The following is a 16,278-nucleotide window of genomic DNA, read 5'->3' as shown; positions in this document are numbered from 1 at the left end:
GAAGCCCTAGAGAAGGAAAATGCAGCATTGAAAAGGGAAAACGAGGCTCTGCGGAACGACTATGACAACATAAAAAAGCAACTAGAGGAGCACGATCTCAGGATCGTAGCGGGAGAACAGTACTCTAGAAACTGCAATGTCGAAATAAAAGGTATTTTGCAGGAGCAGGATGAGGATGTTACAGGCACTGTATGCAAAGTTGCAACATTGCTGGACATGACAATAACGCCTGATGACATTGACGTTTGCCACAGGGTAAAGGCTCGCAATGACTGAACTTGTCCTAACACTGAAAAGCCGATCGCAGCGCAGCCTGCTTCTTCAGAAGGCGAAAAAAACCCGACTTTCAACGACCGACCATGGACATTCTTCAAGTAACCCCATTTATGTCAATGAACACCTCTGCCCAGCCCTAAAGGTGCTATTGGGTAAAACTGTTCAGAGGAAAAAGGCTTGCAACTGGAAATTTGTCTGGGTTAAGGATGGCAAAATCTTTGCCCGTAAGGAAGAAAAATCAAGCGTTCTGCATGTGCAGTGCGAGCGTGATGTTGAAAAGATTGCCTAACGCGTGTGTGCCTGACCTCGTGCTGTGTTTCTGCATCCCGAAATGGTGAAAACACCTGTAGAAGTTAACTCAATTTTTTGCTCCCATGGTCTGAACAGTCTCACATGTTTTCACTTAAATATACGGTCGGCGCGAAACAAAGAGGATCAATTAACCGCTCTTCTAAACAGTTTTAAATTTCAATTCGACGTAATAATGCTTACCGAAACATGGTTTACATCCGATTCTGACGTCATGAAGGATGCAGATTACAACACGTTTTTTCTAAACCGACCAAACAAACGCGGAGGTGGTGTGCTCATGCATATAAAACGATCATTTCAGTGTGAATTACTTGAAGAATCTTCTTTTATCACGTTGAGTACTGAGTGTCTTGCTGTAACGTGTAAAAAATATCTGCTTGTAGTAATGTATCGTCCCCCTGAGGGTAACGTCTCTAGTTTTCTCTGTCTTATTGATAGGATACTTAATTATGTAAATGAAAATAAGCTCGTTCTTATCCTTGGAGGTGATCTCAATATTGACATGCTAACTCTATCTACATTACAGCATAACTTTGAAACACTCCTTGACTCGCATGGATTTAACAACCTAATTGAAACGGCTACACGCGTGACACCGAACAGCAACACACTGTTAGATCTATTTATAACCAATGAAGCTATACAAAATACTACCTCCGGTGTTCTTGCCTCACATATCAGTGACCACATGCCATTTTTTCTATTTAATCGAATGACACTTAAAGACAGGCTGAAGAAGCCAGCCATTATTCCAAAAATACAAAACATCAACAATAGCACATTACAAAAATTTCGCACTATGCTCCTAGGAACAAACTGGGATGTCATATATACCTCAGACACCTCTGATGAAGCGTATAATAAATTCTTGTCTCTATTTCTAAAAGCCTATCTCGTATCATTTATTTCAGTCCCTAAACAAAAACCAACAAGATCTCAGAAACTTTGGATATTAAAAGAATGCCTTAAAATGATACGAAGGAAAGATAAATTGTTCAAGAAGTTCATCACTACAAGAAACACAAATGACTGGGAGATATTTAAACGCCATAGAAACAAAACCAATGCTTTTATACGGAATAAGAAGCGAGAGTACCTTTACGACCTTTTTCAGCCAGAGTGCAACTCTAAACCGGATGTTCTCTGGAAAAACATAAATAAAATCTTAAACCGTTCTTTTACAGATCATAGCGTTGGTGAATTAACAATAAACAATTCCCTCGTTTCTGGCATTGAGTTGGCGGAGGCTTTCAATAACCATTTTGTAAGTTTAGTTTCGAGTTCATATCATCCTGAGGCTACGAATGGAATCAATAGGAACAGTGAGGGTTTCTACTTGAGTCCCACAAATGAGACAGAGATTCATACAGCATTCATCTCTTTGAACAATAGCGCGGTTCGTGATATTGATGATATACAAATTAAGCCGGTGAAATATGTTTTAGATCTAATCTTACCACCTTTTTCATTTATATATAATTTGGTTCTTTCCACAGGAAAGTTTCCTCACAAAATGCAGGCATCAAAAGTAGTCGTTCTGTACAAGGGGGGTGATAAAAACAACTTGTTGAACTACCGTCCGATATCTATCCTACCTGTTTTTTTTAAGGCCTTAGAAAAATTAATACAATCTAGAATCATTAAGTTTGCAGAAAAATGTAATCTAATTAATTCCGCACAATACGGTTCTCGTAGAGGCCGACCCTCTGAACTGGCCCTCCTGGCACAGAAAGAATTTATCCTGAAAGGCTTTGAAAACAAAGAGATGGTCGCTGGTGTATACATTGACTACTCCAAAGCGTTCGACCGTTTAAATCATCAGACTCTACTAAAAAAGTTAGAAACATATGGAATTCGAGGTATACCCTTGGACTTAATACGTTCGTACCTGGAGCATCGCACACAAAGAGTTGTAATAGGCGAAAATCTTTCTTCTTCTCAGCGTGTTACCACAGGCGTACCTCAAGGGAAGCATCCTAGGGCCCCTATTGTTTAATTTTTATGTAAATTACATTGTAAACATTAGTAAAAGGCCAGAATATGTAATATACGCTGATGACACAACACTTTTATTTCGAAACAATGATCACAGCCAGCTTGTAAATAACATAAACCAATCATTAGATGATTTAAACGCTTGGAGCAAATTGAATTCACTGGAGATAAATGTAAACAAAACAAAAGCAGTGTTTTTTTCCACAAGGCAGTCTCCAATGCCTACCATGCCCTCAAATCATAACCTAATTTTTGGCCACGCTCCTATCGAAGTTGTTGATGAAATGAAAACCCTAGGCGTTTATTTCCACAAGAATATGTCCTGGGATAGGCACATAAATGAAGTAATTTCACGCCTGGCAAAAACAGTAGGTATTTTAGCAAAACTCCATTTCTTCCTACCGCCGAAAATTAAGCTACATATCTATAACTCGTTATTCTTGTCTCAACTAAACTATTGTTTCCTTGTATGGGGTACAACTACAAGAACAAATTTAAATCGAATATATACACTACAAAAAAAGGCTATTCGCCATATAGCTGGGAAAGACTACTACACTCATACCGCGCCGCTTTTTAAGATTTTTAAAGTAATGTCAGTACACTATCTCTACTCGTATAACTTAGCAGTTCGCTACAAACAGCACATAACTACCTCTGAGAGTGCAATGCTGTCTATCGCCAGTTTAACAACACTTACACGAACATATCCTTCGCGCTCTGCTCATAACTGGACGGTACCTTTCGTACGAACGACGTTTTGGCCAGCAAATGCTCGCACATACTCTCCCCGCTCTGTTAAACTATTTTCGCCAAAATAATGTTAATATTGAAAATGTTAATAAGAAAACAATACATTCATTCTTTCTCTCACAAATGTAATTTTTTTTTCTGGTTTCCTGCAGTGTGTTTTCTCCTATGTCTTTTTGTATTTTTTGGGTTTGCTACTATTCACAATTGCTGTTATTTGCTGATCATGTTTATCCTTCACATTGTGTCTTTGCCTTTTACACACACACAAAAACTGAACTATGTTAGTAAAAGCTACAATGTCTGTAAATGTACTCGTACAACTGTTACTACCGACACCTCGCTGTCTTGCCATGTAATGGGGCCCGAGCGCCGTCAAGTGAATTAACGTTCACTTTTTGTCTCGGGTCCCTCATTTCTTACTGAAATGGAAATAAACTTTCAAACTTTCAAACTTTCAAACTAACTCACGATATCTTTTTTTAGCAGACTTTGAGTCGACTTTAGTGTACAGACAATCTAGAGGCTCTGAATAGATTGAAGGAAACATCTATAGGAAGGCAGTAGAGTCTATAAGATGTCTATCGACTATCTGTACACCACTTTTCTAAGAGTCCGCTTACCTCAGACTAGCCTAAAATTGCGCCTAGCAACGTCCGTAGAAGCGGAGGACGCAAAGGAGGAAAAAGATGAAGAAGGCTGCCAAGGAGGAGGTAGCCAGAACAAAGTTGGAAAAGAATATAACTTGATGCTCTATCCGGCTCCGTTTCTCGCTGAACAAAACCGAAAAGCGGCCGAAAAAAGAAGCAGTACATTGACACCCGAAATAGGTGCATCGGAGAAGAGGGCCTCGCTTTATTGTCGTTCCTAGGCTGAACACGGACACGGGAGTCCTTTCAGTCGGTCGGCGTCAACGCCAGGTGAACCTTAAGCAACTCCGCCTGTTACCCGGTCGAATTGCTCTGAAAGTTTACCCACTTCCATGCAGACACAAATGTTTTCTTTCTTTGTCACTGCATGGTTCGCGTGTGACAACTTTGCTGTTTTGTCTTTTATGAAGCACGACCCGCCCACCTTTTACCAGTTTGTAGCGAGGACCAGCTTTGTTTGGAATTTCGCAAGAGCAGGATTTTTCGAGACCAAGCGCTCGAGGTGAAGTGCCTTGCCCGTACTTCTTTGCAGCTGCTTTTTCCTCGTCCTTCTAGACAGCCTCAATCTTCCTTGCTTTTACTTCAAGTAGCTATCCCCGACAACTTTTATAAGGCCCTTCTCCGATGGCTTAAAGTGGCTTGTGGGTATTGTAAAGTTTGGTACCCCTCGACCTACTGAAGGCCCATTGCAACAAAGCATAGTTTTTTTTTTTATGTCGCCCTTGACATGAATTATTAAAACTTTGCATTCTAGGCTCAGAAAGAATGCAGCGACCAAATATATCTGAATATATGAGGAACCAGACTTCAACGTTTTAATGCAATATTTGAGCCTAATACCCACCGAGAGTACAGGCAGTTTGTTTTCGCAGTTTATATTGTGCTTGAAGAAAGAAGTCTTTTTTCTCTCTCTCTTTCGTCACTACAGCCATTATACCGAGCACAACAACAACTGACAGAAACATAAACTGTGGTGCCGACTCTGACATTCTCAACTTTATTCCAATTAATTTTTGATAGTGATGTGCAAAAGAATTTAAAGTATGAAAATGGAGACATTCGTGGCTGGAGCCAAATTAATACATAAACAGCTCACTGTCTTACTTCAGCTCACTAAACTCTAACTTGATTTTATTATAACTGATTACAGGCTACATTACAGTGCCGTTCAAAAAACTGATAATTCTGCTGCGTCAGTCACTATGAGCAAGAACAGAGAAAAAAGAAGCGAAAAAAGTCCAAGACACACGGTCAGGCGCTCTAAGAAGCGAATTGTCCAACCACATTAGTGTGCTTATACCAGGTGTATGTATTAGCCAGTGTGCCTATGGCAGCTGCTAAGATAAAACAGTCTGGAATAATAGGGGTATTAAGAGGACTAAGGGCAACAATGTCAACGCAACGCGAAACACGAGGACAATAGGAGCACACGGACGCAGAGCTGCGTCCGTGTTCTTGTCTTGTCCCCTCGTGTTTCGCGCTGCGTTGGTAATGCCCAACCATCTTGCCCAAGCATCCACTTGGTCAGCGACAACGTCGTTTAAGAGCATCATTGCTTACGGGTAAAAGCTAGCCATGTGGGATATCTTTTTAATTTATTAGTTATCAAGCCTAACGTGAAAATCAATAGTAGTGTCTGCGTATAAGCGTTGAAGAATGCTTATTTTATTTATCCCATCGTTAAAATAGTTTTCTGAAAACGAAAATGCCTCACTGCGGCGTCATGCCATCGAGCGCAGCTGGGGATGGGGTAACCTAACAAATTTCCTGAAAATATTCTCTTTTTTTGATTGCTTTCAACAACTGTCGTTAGTTCGAGCAACGGCATGTCCATAAAATCTGTAAATCGGCGCGGTAAAGCGCAGGCGTCGTGTGAAACTGAAAGTCAATAAATAATCTGTGTACCACACTGTGTCTAAGCTTCGCAAGAAGCACACTTTTTTGTTGAGGCGATTTCCACCGAGCCCGTCCGCATTCGACGTAGTCATCAGCGGCCAGAGAACACAATCGGGAGGAGTCGACATAATTGATTTAACTGCACCGCGCTCCAGACAGTCACGCCGGCGTGTTGTGAGTTCACTTCAGCGCGATGTGCTACTCGGCTCCTCTGACGTAATCGGAGAGTCGAAAGTCAAAGTAACTTAGCATCGCCCTTCTAGGCACCGCTGTCGTTAAGATGTTTTCCATTCGTCTGAAAGGTTTCTTATGTCTACGAAGTAAAGGTATTAGGAACTAACGTACTCTGCGCTCAACTAGGTCAACTGGAGGAAGTTACAATCGCGGACCGGTGCAGAACAAAGAACGCCAAAGTAAAGTAATGTAGCCCGTTCTTGAACTGTTGAAAAAAAAAAAAAACTACTGCGCTGACAGAAACGGACGAGAAGAAGACGAAAGTCGACAGGAATCGGCACCTCTTTTCCACTTCCGTCTTGCTAACAGACCGCGTCTGTTAGTGTAGTACAATTTTTTTTGGAAACTGCATTTGCAACAAATAGCCCAGCTTGACGCTGTACTGCAGTTCATGAAGCCTTAAGAATGCAGTCATAGTTCGGAGCTGACCCACGTACGCCGCCCAAAGCACGCTGAATAAGCATATAATATAGTTTTTGTACACCTCCGATTTGCTGTCGCTATTTTGCTTGACATGTGCGTAACAAAGGAATGGCAAGTGCCTTGTAGGCTATTGGTTGAACTGCTTTCATGCTATCTACAATTAATAACGTTGTCCATTGAATGAGCAGATGTACGGTAACTGATCGAGCAATAAACTGATACTTTAATTCACTACGAAATATCTAATCTATTGACTGGCTGGTAGAATGATTGACTAATTGATTTTGATTGATTGATCGAGATAGTGACTGAGTTCTTAATTGATCGAACAGCTGATTGATTGATTGATTGATTGATTCATTCATTCATTGATAATGGAAGACGACACACAGAGGGCATACAGTTTGACGTCTTGTGTCCCCACGACATTATGTAAAAATTTAGAGATCACTGCAGTGACCCGCATTAGGAGAATGCGAAAGCATTGACACCTCCTCGGCACTCCTCGGCCTGTATTTGCCTCTCTTTATCATTTTATATTTGTTTGTTAATTAATTTAACTACGGAAGTAGAGTAATTATCTCATGCTTTAATTAAAGATCGATTCATTTATTTAGATTATACCTTCTTTTATCTCAATCAACCATTTTGATTTTTCAAATTTGGCGCCGTGGTTGCTTTCCCGTCCACTTACTATATCGCCGTCCAGCGTATTCAAGCATCGAATGGTGTTGCTGATAATTATTGAACTAACTAATTAATCTATGTCAATGAAACTTTTTGTTCGGTTAATTACCACATATCAAACACATTTCAATCGATTTCAAACTTTACTTTCAGTCCTTTGCCTATTTTTTCACTATATTGCCGTCCACGGCTATTTTCCCGTCCACTCAATATATCGACGGGCGCGCTATTTCGACGCCTTTTCCACTTTTCTGATTCTAATTAATCAACTAATGATCCTATCCACATAATTTTTTTTTTTTTTGCGCAGCATCCTCACATCATCCTCTTTCGATTACAACCGCTCGTTTGATGGTACCTCTTCTGAGAACGTCACAACTGCTGCTGACACGTTTTGCGCACACGTTTTGGTGACACGTCCCCGCCAACATAGCCTAGACATGCTTTCGCATCAATAATTTTCAAAGTGACACATGCAGCAAGGACGGATGAAACTGCAGTAAAGAAGAGTCCGTTATATTACTGTTGCACACTACAACGGTTAGTTTGCTGTCCATGTTTTTTATGCCAGCAGCGCGTAATCCCGAAATATACAGCTCCCATGTTGACCGAAATTGCGCTTTGAACTACCCGCAGATCCGCCGCATACCAGCTTGGTGATAGCACTCACCCTTTTGTCAGACTTGCGCTGCGCGTCGTAGATTTTCCATATGAGTTCGGGTCCCGCCGAAGCGGTCTGGCGGCCGATCTCGTAGAACTGGGAGATGGGGTTGGCCTCCAATGGCGTGGTGGGGCGGGCGCGTAGCTGGACGCATAGAAAATAAAAGAAAAGAAAAGAAGTCATGACCAACGTCGAGATAGATAGATAGATACAGAGAGAGGGAAAGACAGGGATGTTAACCAGAAAGGCTTCCGGTTGGCTACCCGGAACAGGGGAAGGGAATGAGGTTTGGTTTGGTTTATTGGGGTTTAACGTCCCAAAGCAACTAAGGCTATGAGAGACGCTGTAGTGAAAGGCTCCGGAAATTTTGACCACCTGGGGTTCTTTGGATTAAAGAGGACCAACGTCGATTTAAAATGAAGTAGATTGCATAGGTGTATGTTTGCATACCAGAAATTAAAGACCACTCTTTGTCTTTACTCTGCGCTGCTTGTACTGCGATGACACCTCTACATACTACTACAGGCCCACTCGATAAAAAAAAAGAACAATAACTGCCCTGTATCGCGTTTACACCGTTCTTCTTGTACACTGCAGAGTGAATGCAGAAAATCTACCGCGAAAATATAAACCCATGTCAGCAATGCGACATTGGCAGATACATGTAGACCTTCTTTCTGGCCAGCTGGTCTAGCAGAACTTTACATGCGAACTTCGAAAAAAAAAAAAAAGATTGGTTGCGATATCGGACAGTGGGGGTAACGTTGTGTCGGAGTGCGTTCTCGAATCATTTTCGCTTGGATAGTTATGAAGGCAAGCACTGCGGTGCCTTCTCGAAAATGTCAGTGAGGCACGAACGCAAGTGCTACTGAAATATAACTTTAGCTTGAGCTTCTTGGTTTTCTTAGCGGAGTGTGGCAGCCCGAACAAACAAGGACAAGCAAGAAAGTAGTGACATTATAGGCACTGACGCACCTGTTCTGTCAGTTGTTTCATGCCTGTCCTGGATTGCTCGTGCTTCTGCTCTCCGCTAACCGGAACTGTTGCCGCGAAGTGCGGATTCACGACAAAGCTAGAATTGTCGAGTAAGCTGTGTTGCCATGAATGTGCCCTCAGGAGTGCCGCTGCGAATTGTGGACTGAATAGGGTTAACCCCAAATGCGGAAACAGATGTGTGCCCACAATGTGAGGACTCCATAGAGCTTCCCCAATAGCTGGACTAAGGAATGCTGTCTCAAAGTGCAGATTAAGTAGTGTTGACAAGTGCAGATACATTTGTGTTGCCCCAAGATGCAGACTCATTAGTGCTGCCCCAGAAATGCGAACTGAGCACTGTTTTTGAAGATTGAGGCCTGCTTAGTGTTGCAGCGTAGTCCTGAGTCAGCAGTGTTTTTGCAAAGTACGGACACTGTAGTGTTGCTACATAGTGAGGACATAGCAGTGTTTTCCCAGAGTGCATACCTAATAGTGTTGCAGGGGAATGCGGACTCAGCAGCGTTCTCGCAAAGTGCGGGCTTATAACGCTGGCCAGAAGTGCAGACTCAGCAATATAGCCGTGACTGCGGATAAGAGTTTTATGCGCAGCATATTGCAATCACTCAGTTCAGCCCTTGGGCGCGGCCGGGCAGCCACCAAACCACGTGACGTGACGTCACGTGGTTTGGTGACGTCACCGTGACGTAACCAACCACGTTAAAAAAGAAAAAGAAGAGAAAAAAGGAAAAAAAAGGACGGCTGAGCATGGTGGCGGTTGCCACCGCCCCGTTTCAAAGGGGGCGCTCCTATCCATCCATCCATACGTCACGGAGGAAAAGCTGCTGAGAAAATCGAGTGCCGCCAAGCAATACCTCGCGAAAAAAGACCGCGAAATATGCAACGTATTCTTGGCTTAACCAAGCTAAGCCTGGGCATCTTTTTTTCCTGCTAAGTGCGGATGGCGGATGGGAACATTGTTGCGCGAGAATCTAGCCAGCTACGTAGAATGCATATCCGCATTAGAAGTCATCTCTTATAAACATGGTCTATATATACATATCTAGCGAAGCAGTGCAACGGCACAGGACCAAGAGAAGAAAGGGACGAACCCAGCACAGGCCACAGCTTCTCTTGGCCCTGTGACGCTGCGCTGCTTCGCTAGATACGTCAGATAAACTCGCCAAGCAGTTCATGTTGTAAAACTATATAGACAGTCTTGCAATAGACTCCATTGCCTTCCTATAGATATTTCTTTTTGTCGATTCATAGTCTATAGACTGTCTATAGAAAAAGTGTGCTAAAGTGGATGGCCATAAATCTATAGATTGTCTGTAGATTGTCTATAGCATTTGTATTTCCTATAGACTGTTTTCTAGGATTTGTCTATAGCGAGTCAACAGACTTTATAGACAAAGTCTATAGGCAGTCTGTAGACTGTCTAAAAGAATTTTCGTAAGGTACCGTTTTTGTCAAAAGTAACCAGGCTGCATGGTTTGCTTCGAGCGTGTACTGTGGAGCCCTTGTGGCTTTCCTTAAGAACAAAAGGTGTTGGAAGGTAAAAAAAGAAACCCCAGTCCTTACCTTTAACAACCCTTTCAGCTTCAGGGAAGCTCTAAGGGCTCCACTGTACGAGCTAGAAGCAAACCATGCAGCCTGGTTACTTTTGACAAAGACTGTACGTTTACTCCTGGGACGAGTGCAGAGTGCAGAGTGCACCCACCTTGTCTCCTCCGCCGGGGTTGACGAGTTCGGCGATGACCGACCGCCGGCGGCCGCCCTTGGGGCTCACGGGCAGGCCGGCCACGGACAGCTTGCCCCCCCCTGCGCGCTCCTCGGCGGCCAGCGAGGCCGGCAGCGTGGCCGGGGAGGGCGCCACCCCCGGAGGAGCCGAGGAGGCGGCGGCGGCGGCCAGGCTGCCCACGCCCGCCAGCGTGCCCGCGGCAGCAGCGGCCGACGGCGGCGAGCCAGCGGCGGCCGCAGCCGACGCCAGCTGCAGCACATGCGGCGAGCTGGGCGTCCTCGGGAATATGGTGGAGACCTTTTACGGGGCCCTGCGCGAGAGAGGGTGGGGGTGTGGGATGTAAACAAAGGGGAAAATGTACGATGAGCAGTGTTTGTTTATTATTTGTTTACTGTAATACCCACAGCGCCACAAGTGGCATTACAGTGGTGGGGAATAAGACATCATACAAACGAAAATAGGTAAAGTGCAGCACATACAATGCCACCATGATGCAACATTAATACAGCCTAAAAACAGCATTCACAGAGATGAAAAGAATAAATCACCTGACATAATTAATACCACCTCTTCAGAGAGCCGGTTCCAATCTCTTATAGACCTAGGGAAAAAAAGCATATTTGTACATCTCTGATTTACAGTTATCCTTAACTTTGTGAGGACGCCTTCGTCCCCTGCGTTCGTTTTCCCTCAACGCACTAGTTCCCTGTAGTTAGCTCCCCCGAAACGCGCTCTTCTCAGTTTGGTTACTTTAACTAACAGGGGAGGGCGCTCGCGTCGCAGCGACACTAGCGCCACGGATGGCGTTTTGCTGCGCGCTCGCGCGGAGCGACGGGCTCTCTTCTCCTTGGGACCGGGAAGCTCGCGGACGTTTCGCGAGCCGCTCCGCTCTTCTCGCCGCGGGCGCCTCGTGTGGAAATATGTTCAATCTCTGCTCGTCCCGCCCGGCCTCGGAGTTATTCCCTCTGCCCTACCGTGGGCGAACATTCGCTCGTAACCGCGCTGGTGAGTCGGACATCCTCGATTCTTCAGTGTATTTTGTTGCTAGCTGGCGTTATTGTTGTTATAGCAATAAATGCCTTGTTTGTGTCAGCCAGTGTGTCGTTCCTTTGTTTCCCACAGAGCAAGGCCCGCCGTGGTCGGCGAGTGCTCGGTAGCGTACGCGACCACGGGGTGGGGTCTGCGCGGTTTTGAACCATGTCAGCCGCGGTTAAACGGGGAGAACGTGTTTATCTCTCCTATTTAAAACCCCACAACTTTTAATCGATGGTCACGGTGTAGCGAAATATAGTTTGGTGAATGGATGTACAGGTCACGGTTTATGCCAGTATTGGAATAGTAAATACTATGAAAAAATTTTAACCTCAAACAATATCTACGTTTTTCAAGCGTCTTCCATACCAGCGAGTTTTTTGCACGTGAAACGCTAAAGCTCCTGGTATAGTTGTTAAAGACATATCGGATACCCAAGTTTTGTACTTTCGATTGTTCGGCATTCCAGGAAAAGTACTTGATGCAGGGCTTGTTGGTTCATGCTATAAAATGTTAACGGCGCACAAAGACACACACACAGGAAAAGGCAGAAAGGAACGGACAGTAAGAGCGTCAACTACCAACAGAGTTTATTGCGGAAAACAGCTTCTTTTATATGCCTGTAAATTATATTTGCACATTATCATATCAATTATATGATAATGTACAGGCATATAAACGAAGCTGTTTTCCGCAATAAACTCTGTTGGTAGTTGGCGCTTTTACTGTCCGTTCCTTTCTGCCTTTTCCTGTGTGTGTGTCTTTTTGCGCCGTTAAAATTCCAGGAAAGGACGGAAGAAAAATGTTGTTGTGTTCGGTTTAATGGCGCATAAGCGGCTAAGGCTATCATGCGCCAAGCTCAGGGTAGAGAAAATTGTTTTATATAGTATGTTATACAAAGGTGTAAATCAACGGTGGTGTAAAGGACCTAAAAAGTTCATTCGTGCAAACTAGTAAAAAAATAAGACAAAATTTTGGAAGTCACTTATGATAAAAACTTTTAAAAAGGATCTGGTAGCCTCAGCAGCCATTCTTGGCTGGGCAAGGATCTCGAGGCTCCCACCTGATGGATTAGGGACCTCAGCCGTCTTCTCAGGAATGAGAGAGTGGCTGAGGCATTTTAAAAACAGGTGGGGTAATGGGTTAAAATTTATAGTTTGTCGAGAAAACCAGCTTCTCTTAAAGGACGCAAGAAAAATATTCATACTTATGTTCCTCCTTGACCATGCGCCTAAACGGCGAGTTGCGTTCCTCCTGACGACTTTATAATGCCAGGGTGCATTCTTACCGGGAGAAAACAAAACAGGTTCATTCCTCATTATTCTGTTCCCGACTAACTCAGGAACACAGGCTAACGTGCCCGGCAACTATACTAGGTGACTTGACCAGCATCAACACCTTACCTCTTCACAGTGAAAACCACTAGCGGCTCACCCATGATCAAAATGCGAAATGCAACAATGGGCCCTGCCTTCTCTCCCCTGGGGCGCTTTGGCTTGGTTTGGTTTATGGGGCTTAACATCCCGAAACGACTCAGGCTATGAGGGACGCCGTAGTGAAGGGCTCCGGAAATTTAGGCCACCTGGGGTTCTTTAACGTCATCATTGACATTGCACTGTACACGGACCTCTAGAATTTTTCCTCCAAAGAAATTCAACCGCCGCGGCCGGGATAGAACCCGCGTCTTTCGGGTCAGCAGCCGAGCACCATAACCACTGAGCCACCGCCGCGGTTCAGGGGCGCTTTTCATCGTTTTGCGACCCATACTTACTCACAAACTGAGAAGCCAGGGATAACTAATTACGCGTAAGTTATATTCGTCAATAACACTGTCTACGGCTTCTACTGCGCTGCAGATCCGATGGCATGCCACAGCTTGGTAGTTTTCTTTCAGCGTCCCAAGCAAATGCGAAACATGCTTGCCTGCTTAGCCGCTCTCTGTCATTGTGGGAATGGAATCGCTGCCGTTGTACAGTGGCGCCATCTCAATGCGTACATTGGAAACAGTGGCAACACTCACTGTCGGAAAGGGGAAACATATCTTGGAATCACCATGATAATGCCATGAAAGGCATTGTCCGGTAATCTGTAAGAACAGTATTTGAATGAATGCGAGTACTCTTTGTTAATGCTTCTGCTCCTTAAAAAAAACGGTACTCTGACCTATTTTCGGGTTAGAGTTTCTAGAACAGAATTTATGGTAATTTCGAGAGTCGCTCCTCCGTTAGACTGCTTGACCGGTCTAGCGCTGAGAATCATGATGAAAGTCCCACGACCCAAGGTACAGCTGAACGTAAAATGACAGAAAAAAAACATCAACAGAGTCAGAAGTTGTAAACATTCGCTGCGTGAACAGCTCCAATGCCATCAGTGCTATGCGGTGCTCAGGCGCGATGTGCAAAATGTGATTTCTTTAATCCTTTTTTTTTGTATTTTGCATCACCCTTCACGCACAACGTCGACTCATTCGGCCGCCTGAGGCTGCTAATAAAGAGCCGGCAGTAAACGCAACACCAAAAATGGTTTCGTTTGCCGGACATCCTGCGGCAAATGTTTCCCATCAGTTCTGTGTCTGAGATCCAGTGGAGAACCGTGTTCAGGAAAGACTTGGTGAATGCAGACACTTCTTGGGTAATTAAGCAATTTCATGCATGACTCAATGATTCAATTTTGACTCAGTGATGTTTGTTATAACTAGACTGTTAACAAATCGGTTGAATCGCCAATCCGAGTTTGGCGGTTTACACATGGAAATTGTATGTAATGCTTGCCATTCGATACAAATTTGTTCTGGTGTTCTAGTTTTTCTGTCTCGTGTATTGGTTTTGATGTTTGTAGTGCCGGGTTCGCACTTGACGTTTCCTGTTGCTTGTGCCCTTCGTTTACAAATCTGGATGAGTTAACAGAAGCCGCGTTTCCTTTGGTGCGATTTCAACTTTGGATCATTTCAGACTGACGTACAGGGCGGTACATTTTTGCTTTTTGAAGAGTTGTTTACATAGCATCCGTACTACTGACCGAAGTGTTATCTCTGAGTTCTGTTCAATGATGCAAAAACTTGTAAGAGAGAACAAGGCCTCGTCAGCCTCCTAGCCTTTAGCCTTGGCCCCCTCTTAGACACAGTTAGAGAAAGAAATAAAATAAAAAAGTTTGAAAAACACTATGAAAATAGTTGATTTTGGAGAGCTCAGCTGGCACATGTTTACCTGCTGTATACATTTGATATTTAACCTAGGGATGGGCGAGCCGATTAATTTTTTTTTGAGGCTGGCTAACAAGCGTTAGGGAGAGATCAAGATATAAGTAATAAATCTAATCGAATCGTATCCGGCGTGGAACGGTTGCTAGAAAGAACAGACTTGCGTCGAAAGTTAAGCCGGCTCTGCAAAGAGATAAGAGCTCAACCAAGCGGCTGTTATCGTGGATTAGGCTCAACAGGCCGAAGAATACATCTCAAGTACCAATGGCTTTACTTTTAACAACTTAGACGCTGCGCTATAAAAAGCCACTGTGCCTCAGCTTTACGCCTCCATCGTCCACTCGAGAAACTTCAAAGAATGCTGAGCTTGTTTCGAGGCGAAATCGAGCGCCTCGATTCCAGTGAGGATCTCAGTAAGAATCAGGCTTGCGTATTGCAGAGTACAGGAAATAAGATTACGAGGAAATACAAAGACAGGTGAAGTGGTTAAGAAGACGTCACTTATAACGAACAAAGCCACGACTAAGGTCCTATAGAACGCGACGTGTGCCCGGTTTAAAAGCTCTTTTCGTTTTGAAGAAAGCTGTAAAACAGAGGAAATACTTTTGAGTGGGCTTTCCGTAACTTGACATATACTTACGTGAAGTCTAGTTTGATACAGCTTCGTTGCTGTCACTTTGATTATTGGGTGGACTTGGTGTTTTTTTTCTGTCGTCGGTGATAGCCTTGAAAACAATGGTTTGTGAGAATGTACGCAGATATTCTCAAGAAAACTGCACGCGCTCTTGCCATGCATAGACTCGTAGTACGCACACATTCGTTCGTGTGTCCGCTACTAAAAACTGAGAGCATACCACATTGCTAAGTTACGCCCCTTGAATCGTTGGCCTGGTGACTAGCTTCGCCGATGTGAATATCTATGATGCACATTTTCTAGACATTATGTCGGCACTCGATTTCTTTATTAGGTATTTCATTGCGGTCATGAATGATGATTGAATTATTTGCGATCAAGCTGCGGAATATATGAAGGGCCAGAAAACAATTTTGATTGCCCATAATATTGTTCCATGACGCCAAGCAAATGAAGAGAGAAGGATTTCACGGATGTGGACGAAATGGTTCATTTGCTGCGGAACTGGCTAGAGCGGCCCATCCGTAAACTGGGCCGCGCCTTAGTTAAGACATTCGGCGAAATCCGATGCTATTGTCACGTTGTAGTGACGGCAGTCCAGCTGTCAGGAAGACACCAGAAAGACTTGTAAACGAAGCTCTTTATTTGGGCTGACTTGCGCCCTCAAAAGAACTGAATCACTCGGCGGCGGCGTAAGCAACAGGCGTGCTCGGCGGTCGTCGAACTACGAATGTCCGCCGCTCGCGGCATCGCTCAATTTAAAGCCGGCAAGGAAACTTCCAGATAACAGGTGAAGATCATCTACGGTAATCT

At 44.0% G+C, this 16,278-nt stretch overlaps 1 protein-coding gene across 1 annotated transcript in view; it reads right to left on the bottom strand.

Annotated features, from left to right (window-relative positions):
- bma (SCY1-like protein bma) overlaps positions 1 to 16,278 on the bottom strand; it is a 218,838-nt gene that overhangs the window by 145,915 nt on the left and 56,645 nt on the right. The window contains exons 5-6 of the mRNA XM_089553889.1: positions 10,580 to 10,897; positions 7,894 to 8,028 (exon numbers count right to left, since the gene is read on the bottom strand). Coding sequence (XP_089410015.1) covers positions 7,894 to 8,028; positions 10,580 to 10,897 — 453 coding nt within the window. The remainder of the gene's footprint in view (positions 1 to 7,893; positions 8,029 to 10,579; positions 10,898 to 16,278) is intronic.

This window comes from Amblyomma mixtum, chromosome 7 (genome assembly GCF_055824585.1).
Source record: "Amblyomma mixtum isolate Tamu chromosome 7, ASM5582458v1, whole genome shotgun sequence".
Taxonomy (NCBI): Eukaryota; Metazoa; Arthropoda; class Arachnida; order Ixodida; family Ixodidae; genus Amblyomma; species Amblyomma mixtum.
Note: the sequence above shows the minus strand (reverse complement) of the source record. Positions and strands in the feature narration are given on the sequence as shown.